The 13,806-nt window shown below is 44.1% G+C and overlaps 2 protein-coding genes across 2 annotated transcripts; both read left to right on the plus strand.

Annotated features, from left to right (window-relative positions):
- The first annotated feature begins 477 nt into the window (after positions 1–477).
- LOC105698606 (histidine-rich glycoprotein) lies at positions 478–5,172 on the plus strand. Its single transcript, XM_012422985.1, has 4 exons — positions 478–519; positions 3,545–3,608; positions 4,218–4,436; positions 5,015–5,172. Exons 1-4 carry the CDS (start codon positions 478–480, stop codon positions 5,170–5,172), a joined length of 483 nt encoding a protein of 160 aa, XP_012278408.1.
- Positions 5,173–9,656: 4,484 nt separating this feature from the next.
- On the plus strand, positions 9,657–11,378 carry LOC105703387 (cuticle protein 19-like). The gene is made up of 3 exons (XM_023433257.1): positions 9,657–9,668; positions 10,328–10,562; positions 11,179–11,378. The coding sequence occupies exons 1-3, from the start codon at positions 9,657–9,659 to the stop codon at positions 11,376–11,378; spliced, it is 447 nt and encodes a 148-aa protein (XP_023289025.1).
- The last annotated feature ends 2,428 nt before the right edge of the window (positions 11,379–13,806 follow it).

Consider the following 13,806-nt stretch of genomic DNA (forward strand, 5'->3'; position numbering starts at 1 on the left):
GCTATAAAGTCCAGCGAAATGATATGGGGTGGCCAAAGTTCCCCGGCCTCTTACTTTCTCCAAGGCCCGCAAGAAATTCGACAAAACTGGGCGTCGTCGACGCAATTTCGTTGCGTCACTTGTAGGCCGTGCACCATTGCCTTAATCGCTGCTAGCTGAGTTACTTAATGAGCAATAATCCTGCGAATTGCCGACGAGTTTGCACAAATACATCCCGAGGGAAGAGAAAAAAACCGGCGTCAACGCACCGCGAATAAGAACTCCGACAGACACTCCTGGTTGCCGAACGATTCCTGGAAATCAAACCGCGGGAACGAAGGGAATGACTCATTTCGCCGATTATGAAAATTAAGATAGAAAAAAGGAAAGAAGGGAGTTCCACATTTTTCCCCCGAGAATTTGGGGAGCCCGGAATTAAACGGCGATATCGCCCGGGATATTTGGAAATCCATCGGAATGCAGGTGTTTTATACAGCCATGAGCAACGTTTACGACACTCGCAGGTGGAAGTTGAGGCACGTAAGTATCGCTTTTAGTTGGCCAAGATTGCGAAAATGGGCCGCCAGGTCGGAAACGCCTCGTGGAAAGTTATCCAGACATTCGATTATCAATATTATGGTGGGGATAAAATTGGAGAAATGTTGGGTCTATTTTTAATTAATATAAATCGGTAGAAATTGCTGGGTCGGAATCGTTCTTTGAATTGAGAGGTCCTGTCGAACGATAACATTAAAAGACTCCTATCAGCCGTTTATAGACTACCGATAAAAGACGTATTTAATAATACACCGTTAAAAATATGTGTTAAAAATATAATATACATGTTACAGAAATTGTTTCCAGATGCAACATTTTGAAATCTAGTAATCTAATAATCAGTCTGGGATTTTAGTATCCAAGTATTGTATCCGAACATCAAATGGCATCTATTCTACGTTTCAAAATCATTTTGTCCCTAGTTTTCGCGCGAGGCATCTATTAACACATATACCGTTTTCTTCCCTCATATGCCGTCTTGTTCAAAATTTGGACTACCTTGTACGAACTCTACATACAAATGGTATTCATCGAAACGCAGTACACAATTGTCCCGATTTCATTTCGACTGCCGCAATTTCTGGTTTTACGTTTCTTGAGCCTTTATATTCGAAAGTATTTGAAATATCTAAACATGTTTAAAGAGTAAAAGTGAGGTAGAAATACGAGCGCAATGCTTGAGACAATTGATGATTGTGAAATTTCCATACCGGATGACGAATCCGTGGGGAAAGTAAAGGACGAGGTGGATCCTCGCGCGGGACCAAAATGGCCGCCAAGTGGAGAACACGCCGCGAAATCCCTCCAGTTCCGTAAGCTCCCATCGGAGCTTCCTAAGTGATCGATAAGTACGGTCCTTCGGCGGAATCGGGTCCTCGGAGGCTGACGGATGAAACCTCGAGATCGAACGGATGCCGGGTCGATCCTGCTTGTTCCGGGAAATCGAATCGGCCGTCCTCGGGCCGGGATCCAGGACTCGGTTAATACGCCCCGAAGACGTATGGCCGGGAGGTCTTGCAGAGGTAGCGGCGGCGCTTTCCTGCAAGAGTGCACTTTGAACGGTCCCCAGAGTCAATATCCCATTAGATCTTTCTTCTCCCGACTAAACCGAGTTTCTTGCAGTTTTCCTTTCCTCGGCGGACACCGGCCGAGAGCCCGACCGCCGAGAGAGCGTCTTACGCGTGAATTATTCTTCAAGGTGAATCCGGGCTCGTCAATTGCCGGCCAGGGAATCGAGGAACGACTTTTCCGGCCTATTCGACCAGCTCGAGGGGACGAGACCTAGTTGTTACAAGGAGTAAGATGTTGCAGGGAGTCGTCGAAAGCTGGATGCAGAACTTCCACCTCGACCCCGCGTGACCCGGTCTACAAATGTCCACCGCGTGTAATTTCGTCGAGGATGGTTTTATGGATTTTCTTTGTAACATTTTTTGAATAAACATTTTTCAAAGTGAGATCGAGTGGTAGGAACTACGGGGATCGATGGAACGCTCTAACCAATTTGCCAATATTCCCCTCTTATCTAGCTAAAAATAATAATAAGTAACAATAAGACAAGGATTTATACTTGATCGAGTTTCCAGGTTTGGGATGAAGCGGGTAAAAGTTAATAATCTTAAAATGCAACAATCTGGTCCCGCTCTGCTTTAATTCAACCCATTCGGCCCATTTCTTGTGGGTCCCAAAGGAGTTTGGTGCCTCTTGATCATTCTTTGGTCCCTCTTTGGTCCCTCTTTGGTCCTTCTTTGGTCATTCTTTGGTTCCCCTTTGATTCCACATTGGTACCTCTTTGGTACCTCTTTGGTCCCTCTTCGGTCCCACTCCGAAGAACGGGGAAACGACTGCTGGTCGATTCCCCAGCAATTTGCGTAAACGGGCGCGAACTGCGTTGACTAATAACACAGCCAGAGTTATTATCACCCGATACCAGCCCGTGTCTGGTGACTTGGCGATGTCGAAGTCGCCGGCCGTAACTTTACGTTGGACCTTTAAGCGGAACTTGAGGCCATTATGTAGCCGCGATTCGGCTAGAAGGTCCAGCTTTCCGCAGCTACGGAATCCGCCACGGAGGGTAATTAAATCACCGGCGAATGAGGAATGTTAGCAATAAAATATCAGGACCGAACAGTTAGGGTTGGAAAAGAGGTATAAAATGGACCGATTTCGTCAAACGAACCAACAGTGTTCTACAGTGATTCGACCCGGTCCGACCATGCTTGTTTTTAAGGTAGTCTGAACGGAGGATTCGGAAATGCCGCCATTTTTTCGCGCCTTTCCTATACGAATTATTAAATTCGCGACTGCTCCGATCGCCATTAATTCCCGGGGGGTATCGATTCAATGACGAATGTGCGGTTCCGGTAAAGGAAAAAAAAAAAAAGACGAAGTGGCGAGAAATATGCGCGGAATGCATCGACTGTGTATCGAATTACTCATCTGATTTAACTTTATTTTACGCGCGGTTATTGATCAAACAATGAACACGCAGATAATTCAATCCATGCCTCGCTGTTATTCCGAAAATATTATTAATTTCTGCGGATATCTACTGGAAACTGAATACACTCCGCACAAAGCGCGAACCGCCGTGGCATTGTGTGTCAGTTTTTAATAATTCCCGCAAATAGAGTCATTAAATTCTTCGCGGATTACCTAATTGGATCGTTACCGGGGGAGCCGTGATCATGTGGAGGGATTAATAATCTACCTGTCAGAGAGGGCAATCAGGATAGCCCAAAGGCCGGCAGGTGGAGAGGTTGGAGAGGTCAGGGTTCTTCGTTAGCAGAGACCTCGAACCTTGATTCCTTCCTTTCTCGGAGGAAAAAACCTCCTCGGCTAGTCCGATTCATTTCCCCGTGATTAAAGTCAAATCCCTCACCTTAAAAAAAAATCTCAAAATTATATTAAAGGTCCAAACTACGTGAAACAATTTCTCACGCGTCGAATACCTTACGCGGATTAATCATTTTCGGTGGAACATTTCTGTAAGCCATCTGAACTTCCACAGGCGACGGTTTTGTACACCATCCTCCTGGGAGCCGTTGTTCTCGGCCAGTCTGCAGAACATCAAGGTACATTAATCGTAATTCCGCGGTGGGAAATAATAACGGGCCGCTCTGCAATTAAATTCTCTAATTTCACTCGGAGAAAAATGGAAAATATCCCAAGGAAGGTCCGCATTAGGGTCCGTTGACAAAGCGCGTTTTCGAAAGAGCATCGGTCACCTAATATTCATATAAGAATGTGCATTTTCTTGTGAATGCAATTTAATCGTACCATTACATTAAGATGATGTGAAAGTGGAGTCAAAGAGTTCTCGTTCATGAAACTTTCCTTCAAACGGAATGCACTGAATCGATTTAAACTTTACAATATAAATGTGGAGGGTATACAACTACAACTCAAGAAATTTCAATTTGCTTTAAATTTTTTCATATATATTCTTAAAATTTGTTATAAAAAATGAAATTTCATGAGGGTCAGGATCTTTCTTACAGCCTCCGCATTCGCGTTGTGAAGTTTGAAACGATTCGGCACACCCTTTTTGGAGAAAAGTTTCATGAACGTTTCACTCTTTAGATGCCACTTTCACATCCCCTCGATACGCGTTGGAGATCGCGCAAGTGAAGGGGTCCTTAAAATGCAAGGACATGGATGTCGATTTTCGGGATTCATTCCAGATGTCGAGGCTGAGCACGACCACCATGAGCACGGGCATGCCCACTCGTTCCATCATTTCCATGGTCCCGTGGAGGGTCACCACGTGGAAGTGACGTGGAAGGACAAGCATGGTCACCACCATTACCACGACTACAAGGCTCACCCCAAATACGAGTACCACTACGGGGTGGAGGACCACCACACCAAGGATTCGCACGGGCAGAAGGAGCACAGGGACGGTAAGGACGAGGGGAACGAAAAATAAGGACACCCTAGAAGCAGTTTTCCAGGCGACGTAGGAACGCCCCGAGCCATGGAAACTGGTCGACCGTGGTGATGAGCAAAATCGGTCTTTGTCTTGCAGTCTTGATCTTGCAATCTTGATCTTGCAGTCTTGATCTAAGGTTTGCAAAAAGTGCAAAAGTGGAAGATCGGAGCCAAGACTCGAGTACGTAACACCAAGACCAAGACCATGGAGATCCTGGTCTTACATCTGCCCATCACCAAGTCGCTCAGCAGACCACCATTTGATGGTCGCAGCCACAAATCCGCAAGGACACGAAGTCCTTAGGACACGTCGACGGTAGTGAACATCGATCTGGCACTCGTGCTGACTCGATATCACACTTAGTATCAGGGACTAATTGGAAACTCGACCTTGCTCTTAATTGGGGGCCAGGAAGAGCCCAGTCTACTCGGCCAGCGATACGACTCGTGTTCAAAACTAGACTATATCTCTGCCCCCAGTCGAGTTTTCCCCTTAAAGCTCGCGTTTACCTGTCTATATTAATTCGTATTAATTTATACCCATTTGCAGGAAAAGACGTCTCCGGGGAGTACCACATCCACGAGCCCGGCGGTAACGTCAGGACCGTCAAGTACCATTCCGATCCTCATGGTGGGTTCTTCGCAGAGGTGCACAACCATGGTGGTAACGACCATTCCGGAGGAACCTATGGCGGACACAAGCACTGATTGTCCACTAGGAAGTACTCCAGAAAAAAAGTCCTGTAAAATGCAGCAAAAAAAGAAACATTACGAATACTCAATATATGCGGACTTACGATAGAGGTTAGATGTCAGAGGTAATTCCGCGACGCTGGGTCGCAAAAAGCGTTAAATGTGATAAGCTAAGTAAACGGTATTAATAAAGAAAAGGTGGTAACGTGGGTTTACCTGCTCGTCTTTCATTCTTACTCGTTACCCTGTGACGGATCTCCCTGTCAACTCGGAATTCCGCCGATTCCGAATTTTCCTGGCGGTTAATAATATTCCGCCGCACGCGATGCACTATGCGGAAACCCTCCGGCATTACTAAACAAATTAAAACCCAAACATGCATGGATGATAACGAAGAAGCATGTTTACTGCGCCGGGTTTACTCAACGTTTCGACCAGCCGATTTCACGACCTAAAAACTCGGCTTACTGTACAAATATTACACCGGCTGAACAATGACTAAAATAAGCATTAGCGTAAATTGTTTCCGGACTGCAAACAGTACCTCGCTTTGTTTTCATGCTCGAGGAACTACTGCACCTTCAGACGCGAGATTGCCTGCTGATCTTTATTTCATTATTTATTACTTAATATTTTTTCCCTTGCCAATTGGCATTATTTTTTTATAAAAAGCTCGGCGAGACGTGGACTGCAAATATTCGTAAAATTATATGCGGAGACTCAGAAATCATCAGGTTCTTTTTACGTTGTTTAAAATGTTCCCATATTTCGAACGGTTTCATATGAAAGTGTATACTAAAAACCAGAAACAAGGCATTCGAAATTGAATCCGGGCAAATGAATACTACATTTCGAAGAATACCATTTCCATATGAGAATTCCTGACAAAGTATTGAAAATAATTAAGAAAACAGGAGATGAGAAAAAAACGTCACAAAAGTGTTAATAACTGAAGTGAAACGCGCCTTTCTCAAAATATGTACGTTTGTGTATATTTACGCGGTCGAACATCGGTATATAGTACAATTGTAAATGAAAAATCGAAACATTGCACTTTAAGACATCATCGACTTCATGTATACTACATTTTTAACAGATTTTTCTAACAGCGTAGCCTCTTAGCATTTTTCTTATTTTTCAAGGAAAACGCACAGCCACGGTATTTAGATCCACGTGACTATTTTCTATCCCCTTCGGATTATTTAAAAAAAATAAATAATCGGAGCAAGCGGCGCAGCCTCCCTATCTGGTCCAGCTCTTCAACGACGAGCCGGCTAATTGAAGGAAATTAAATCCCAGCGAGAGATTTCGTAACCTTCTCCGCCTCGTTTGTGTCAATGCAGATTTCCCTCCTCTCGTTGAACCAAGAAGCGCGAATTCCCGGGAATTTCATCGTTAAATAAAAAAAAAAAGGGAAATTGCGATACCGGAGGAAGGACACCGATTTGCTCGGAATTACGCCGGCAGATCTTGTTAACACGTCGCGGGATGTCAAGTGACAAGTGACACAGATGTGTTAAATCTCCCCGAACATCTTGCATCGGTGTTACGGCGTCTTACGCGCTATGAGCAGTAATCGAATCGAATTCTGAAGTTTCGACGTAGCGGTTTCGAAAGCGGCTGCTGCCAATCTCGGAGGATTTGCATCCTCGGCAAGAAAATGGAAACGTCGATTCGCATTGACTCCAGACAGGAAATTGTAGTCGAAGTTCAATCTGAGATACTCATACCTCGCTTGGAGAATAAATACCCCTGGAGAATGTCGAGAAGAATATGCCTCAGTTTTTTAAATTATTTCTCACTGGTCCGACATTTTTTGCTACGAGAAGAAATAGTCTATTTTCTGATTTTGCTCGCAAAATGGAGAATAACGATCGACGATTTTGTCACAGCAAACGTGCCCTATGCCGTTGAAATGATGGAAGGGAAATCCATATTTTGAAAATCCGATACGAGACCGATAAGTCGACTTTTACGATATTTATTAACGGTTCCCTAACTTTTTTTTCCGAATACTCGATACCGGATTCATCATTCTGTGAATATGGGCTTTCAGCTTTTACTGAGATGGATAACCAGACTTGATATCAATCGAATGCATCTATATCGTCCAGAATTTCCTATTGACTTCCGTTTCCCACCGCTGAGGTTTACTTGTGAAAATTCAACGGAATTTCCGCAATTTTCAGGGAACTTTCACACACATGGCCTTCGATTTCGAGAGCAATGAGAAATGTATTAAAATCAGCTGAAGCGATTGTTTGGAAACATCAGAGAGAGCGTATGAAAGTTATCCTTGAATATTGAGTAAGATCAGTGATTGGGCAAGGGGACGCAATTTCAAGGTACCCTGGGTCAGATCTAATTATTCCTCCTTTTCCGTATTTATTTTCCAAATTTCCAGGTATCAAGTAGCAATTATACTCGACGAAGAAGTCGTTTCCAGATTTTGTGGAGACTTCTTGAAGAGAACCGCAAAAATGTCTCTTATCCAAGAAAGACCTAGAATTTCGTAGTACCTACTTTGCACTAAACATGCTTACTTTTTCTTTCCCATTTCATTATTTTTTTTTAATTTCCAGATATTTATGTACAAATATTATCGCTAAAGTTCGTTTCCCAGTTTTGTGGAGACTTGAAGAGAACCAAAAAAAAATGTCACTTATCCGACAAAGACAGAATACATTTCCTTTCTTCGTAACGCATTAACCTAAAATGTAATCATTCCTATTTCTCAACTTTATCTCCATTTTTTTTGTCAGAATTCTCAAGCATTTAAGCACAAGAATTAACGATACGAAGGACGTGTTGCAATTTTGTGGACTTCTTCAGGAAACACGAATACTACCAGAGACCGAACAAGAGCGAGCCAATTTCGTAGTACCTACTTTGTACTGAAATTTGCTTACTCTTTCTTCTACATTTCCTTGCATTTTTTTTTCTTCAGAATTGCCAGGTATTTAGGCAGAGATATCATCGCCGGAGGTCGTTTCCCAGTTTCGCGGACCCTCGAGGAAAGTCGGAAAATGCCTTACCTCGTCAAGGAAACTGCTCGGTCCCTTCCAAGTGATTTCTACTCCAGTTACGACGCTCGTAAGCTGCTGTGGTCTCAAACAGGAAGCTCCGACGACTACAAGGAACATCCGTACACAAGAACAAAGCTCCTCTCGAGCCGGGATCGATAGCTTCTTCGCGAAGGCAAAAACCAGCCCCGGCGGCGCTCTTCGGGGTGGGTTTACTCAGGGTGTCTTGCCGCGTTCCCGGAGTCTCGATGCATTAATTGCGATCGAAATTCCCCGACCTAGCGAGGTCCATTTTGACAAGCAAATTGGTCGCGACGTATCTCGAGGGCGATTAAAAAATTAATTCGATACCGATGATCGACGATCCTCAGTGAGATTCTTCATAGTAGTCGCAAACAGCGCTTCTGTCCAAGTTATTCCGAAAATACAATTTACCCCTTGCCATGCTTTGAGAATTGAGTACATGAATATCACGAGTCAGACTGATCACCATTTCGGATGTCTACAAAAAGCGCAAAACGTCGTGCCGTTGTGCCGATGTTCAATTTTTATTCATTTCCGTTCCGTTTTTATTCGTTTCCGCAAATAAAGTGATTAAATTCTTCACGGATTACCTAAATGGATCGTTAATAGCGTGTCATGATCATGACCAATTAATAATCCACCTGCCAGAGCGAGCGATTAAAAAATCAATTCGATCCCGATGATCGACGACCTTCCGCAAATTTCTTCGCGGTGGTCTCGATCGTCATTTTCGTTTCCGAATCCTCGTTCTTTTCAGACGATTTCGTAAAATCCAATCCATAAGTCATCGCCATTCCGAAAATATTAATTTCGGCGAATATCTGCTGGAAACTAAAAATCCTCCCTAAAAAGCGCGAACAGTCGTGCCATTATGCCGCTGTTCGATTTTTATTCATTTCCGTTCCGTTTTTATTCGCTTCCGCAAATAAAGTGATTAAATTCTTCACGGATTACCTAAATGGATCGTTGATAGCGTGTCACAATCATGACCAATTAATAATCCATCTGTCAGAGCGAGCGATTAAAAAATTAATTCGATCCCGATGATCGACGACCTTCCGCAAATTTCTTCGCGGTGGTCTCGATCGTCGTTTCCGTTCTCGAAGCCGCGCTTTTGCCAGGCGGTCTCGTAAGAAGGCTTTTTTTGAGAACAGTCCTGAAAGAGGTTTTTTACCCAGGAGGTTTTCAAGCTCGCCATTGTGCGTGGGCCCGATTATTTATCCCTGTTACGTGATCCCCACCCGACGGAATGCGACACTTATGTGCATAGGAAAGCGATCGGCCCGCCGACCTTTTTGCCATCCCGAATATAGTTATACTATCTACATGGTGTTAAATAACGACGTAATGGCGACACTCGGACAAAACACAATGTCGCCACTTGGTATAAAACGCTACGGCGAAACGCCTGGTGTATCACTCACGTTTTCGAGAGCTCGACCTGCAGGAACCATGATCTTCAAGGTTCGTACAGATCCAGGGATTTCTATCCATAGACCCATAGATCGCTAACTACGGTCCAGAAGTGAAGCTTAGGAAGAGAGAACTCCGCCATTTTACCTCGCAAATCGTCGCTGTTTTGACAATTTCAGTAATTTCTGAATATAATTGTTTTGCAAGTGTTGTTATGCCATAAAAGACGTCACATTGTTGCCGTACACCTCTGCAAATATTTTAGACAAGAGGGAATACATCTATTCGAGTAAATAAATTAAGGTTGAGAAATTAGAGTATCAGGATTTTTACTGTTTCTTTACCGATACTCATTAAAAGACAAACCATTTTTTAAAGCAGTGGGTTGAGTTCATCGACGGGACGAAATTTAAACCTTAAAAGTATTCGACATAATTATGGTGTACATGATCGCGTCGTTCCAATGTCGTGGTTATTACGTACATACATTTTAATTTATTAAAGATGGCGGATCGAAAACTGGAAATTCGCATTTGACTTCACTTTTTTATGAGTTGAAAGACGTCAGCGGTTGAATTCGCGGACAAATCTCGAAGACGGGTCTATTTCCTTTTCCATTTCCGAGATTTTTGAGATCGTTATTTACCCCGCGTTTAATTTTGGGTTATTTCGAGTAATTTAATGTGATTTGTACCATTTTTGCTCCTCAGTTAGGAACTATTGTGCTCGTGGTTGCGGTGGCGTCCTTCGAGGCTGCTTCGGCAGGACATGCCCACAGCTTCGCCCATTTCCATGGACCGGTGGAGGGTCCTGGCCACGAGGTAAAAATCCACGACCACCATGGTCACCACGTGGACTACGTGGCCCATCCGAAGTATGAGTTCTCGTACGGCGTGGAGGATCACCACACCGGGGATTATCATGGTCAAAAGGAGCACCGAGACGGTAAATAATGATCACCTCCACCTCCAATCTTACCAAGTCACTCACATACTCTCAGAAATGTCTAAATCCTCAATTAGTTTGAAGCGAAACTTATTTCACTGCAATACACCTGCACGCGACAAGAAATGAGAGCGAAACGAAAAGTGAAACACTCATTTGGCTTGATTTCTTTTACAGTTAATTACCATTTTTGATCATTGTGGGTAGTATCGAGACAGTAAACGTTATCGTAAATGCCGATGCGTTATTTTCTCAGTGAATCATCTTACGTTTAAAATGAATTAAAAGTAGAAGTAGTAGTTTCACTTCTAAGGCGCATGAAAGGATTGCATCCTCAATTACTTTGAAGCGAAACTTATTCCACGACAGGGTAACAGCGCGTCAAGAAACAAGAGCGAAACTAAAAGTGAAACACTCATTTAGCTTGATTTCTTTTACAGTTAATTACCATTTTTTATCATTGTGGGTAGTATCGAGACAGTAAACGTTATCGTAAATGCCGATGCGTTATTTCCTCAGTGAATCATCTTACGTTTAAAATGATATAAAAGTAAAAGTAGTAGTTTCACTTCCAAGCCGCTCGAAGGAGATTGTACCCATACTTTTCTTTCTTCAGGTAAAAACGTGGCCGGCGAGTACACCTTGAAGGAGCCTGGAGGAAACGTGAGGACCGTGAAGTACCACGCGGATCCCCACGGCGGATTTTTCGCGTTCGTCCATAACTCCGGCGGGAACGACCATTCCGGAGGAACTTACGGTGGCCAGGGTCACCATGGACAAGGCCATGGTCACGAACATGGATACGGACCCTACTAAGGCGAACGACCAGAGTAATGCTGCCGGCGCAACACCGATCTCGTTACACCGCGACCCCCGCACGTTTGTATTATATTTGTTAAATACATCTCGTTAAAACCAGCCCGTTTCGCAATTATCTCGCCCTAGATTGAATTCCATTGTCGAGAGTGTCTCCGTTAATGCAATATTTCGCGCCTCGCAATACACCGAAGGACGGCGAACTGTTACGGGCCAGAAACAATTCATTATCAGGCCGAACCTAAAATTCGATACAGCGTTATAGCATATCTGCGCCAGACGCGCATATGAGTGGTAGTTTCTGGCGTAGAGGTCCGCGTAATTGGTCGCTCCAATGGAAATGACCGGTTAAATGGATCCAGCGGAAAATTTCGGCCCTGATTCCCGCCGTTTTCCTCGATTCCGAGCTCTCGATTTTTGCCCCGTGACAAGGGACGCCCCCGAAATTGTCGCGGTTTAATCAGGCCAGACTTTATACGCACCAATTGCTCGCTTCGAACTATTTTCGAGCCCATTGATCTTTTGATATACCGTAACGCGGTGCTTTATGCCCCCTTAAACCTGATACGAGGAGAAAATACCCCCCCGTAAAATTTTCGCCCCATTTTCGAGGGAATCGCCAATCTTTTCTACCTCTTCGCGGTTCTCTAAAACAAATGGCGGCAAGCGCTATTGTTCTTTCCTTTTAATTCTCGTCTCGGCTTGTCTTTCCTTTCGCGGCGTCGAGCGACGAACCACGACGTTTCGTCAAAGCACTTCTGCCCGGTCCAAGCAAACACGGGTCTAGAACTCGATTCGCGCCAGTTTTCCTCAAACGCTATTTGATCTCGAGTTTGCTCCCGGAGGACACGCGCTAGCGAGCCGGAAGGAAAGGGATGTGATAAATAAAGGTCTGTTTACGGAAGGACGTGTATGCACTTCCGGTTTCTACGTGGTCGTTCGTTCCTCGGAGATGCGTGGGACACCGCGGTAGAGGAAGCGGATGCAACTCTGGACTAATTGCAAATTTCAATCGTCAACGTGATAATTATAAAATTTTCCATATTTATTGATCACAGAAACAACCCGTAAGTCACGGTGAAATTTTCCGAAGGATCCGAGTTGAAATTTTTATCCTTCTTGGAACCTCTAATTACATTCTTTAAGGAAATGTGATAGTGCAATCGTTCATAAAACATTTCTGCAAACTAGGCATGCCGAATTGTTTTAAACGTAACAACGTGAACATGAAGGCTATAAGGAAAGCTCTGACCTGTGACCCCCCATAAAATGTCATGCCTTGTAAAAAATGTTTAAAATATCTATAAGCAAATTTTAAAAAAATTCTAATTTCATGGATGTCAGGACTTTCCTTGTGGCTTCCGTATTTTCGTTGTTAAGTTTGAAACAATTCGGTTCACCCAGTTGGGAAAAAAGTGTCACGAACGATTGACCCCCCAGATACCATTTTCAAGTCCCCTTAAAGAGTAAAATAGGATCAAATGAGGGCGTACTTAGGCTACAGGTTCAAAGTAGAGCTCAAATTTCGATTCTGAAAGAAAAGGGGATCAAAAGAGGAAGTAGATGTCTTGGAGTCGAGGAGTTCGAAAGTTCGGCAAGGCGAGTCCTGGTGAACCCGGTGACCCGAGGAACCACTCGCTTTTCACTTTTCCCGAAGTCGCGCCACCGCCGATTCAATCCGAGGGATCGATTAAGACTCGAAGGCGTAAATATTTATGCAGCCGGAAGTGCGGCTCGGAAAGAAGGCGAGCCATTTCACGGGGTGGAGGAGTTCCCATCCTGACCGAAAGCCTCAATTACAGTGACGTAATTAAAGCGTCGACCTTTGAGGTAACGAGTCCTTTCCTTTGGGTGGTTTTCTCCTCTCTCGGGCTCTCCTGGCCTCCGTCTCCTCCGGTGTCCCCTTCGAGTGTGTGGCCCTGAGTATCGACGAGTTAACGAGGACCCCCTAAATTGAACACTGGAGAAGGTAGAGATAACACCGAGAGAGGAGGATAACCAGGCCACGTAAAGTGGCAATTTGGGAATCACTCTATTTGTCCTGAAACTGGAAGATGGACTGGAGAGGCAACAACGTTGCGAGGTTTTCAATCCTCGAATTCGAGGTTCCAAAATTCGTCATATTTGTAACGAAGATTAAGGAATATAAGGGTACTCAGTACTCCACAGGGTAAAAATAATCTAACAGATAATGTGGCAATTTGGAAATCGCTCTACTTCTTCAGTAACTGGTGGATGGACCGAAGAAGCTGCAACGTCTCGAGAAGATTCTTCAATTCGAGATTCCAGAATTGATTGAGGTTCTCCTCAGGGAAGTTCTTGCATTGAACACCCCAGAGAATTAGAATAGCCTGACGAGGAAAGTGACATTTTGGAAATCATTTTATTCGTTCATAAACTGGAGAATGGACCAGAGAGTCCGCGACGT

The sequence above is a fragment of the Orussus abietinus genome, unplaced genomic scaffold (assembly GCF_000612105.2).
Source record: "Orussus abietinus isolate OABI.00-Male unplaced genomic scaffold, Oabi_2.0 scaffold31, whole genome shotgun sequence".
In the NCBI taxonomy this organism is placed as follows: domain Eukaryota; kingdom Metazoa; phylum Arthropoda; class Insecta; order Hymenoptera; family Orussidae; genus Orussus; species Orussus abietinus.

What these genes read in the sequence shown, in the direction of transcription:
- LOC105698606 (XM_012422985.1), top strand. Translation starts at nt 478, where the DNA reads ATGAGCAACGTTTACGACACTCGCAGGTGGAAGTTGAGGCAC. An exon ending in GCAGGTGGAAGTTGAGGCAC is followed by an intron (nt 520 to 3,544) that starts GTAAGTATCGCT and finishes GAACTTCCACAG; the next exon opens with GCGACGGTTTTGTACACCAT. An exon ending in CCAGTCTGCAGAACATCAAG is followed by an intron (nt 3,609 to 4,217) that starts GTACATTAATCG and finishes GATTCATTCCAG; the next exon opens with ATGTCGAGGCTGAGCACGAC.
- LOC105703387 (XM_023433257.1), top strand. An exon ending in TCAAAAGGAGCACCGAGACG is followed by an intron (nt 10,563 to 11,178) that starts GTAAATAATGAT and finishes TTCTTTCTTCAG; the next exon opens with GTAAAAACGTGGCCGGCGAG.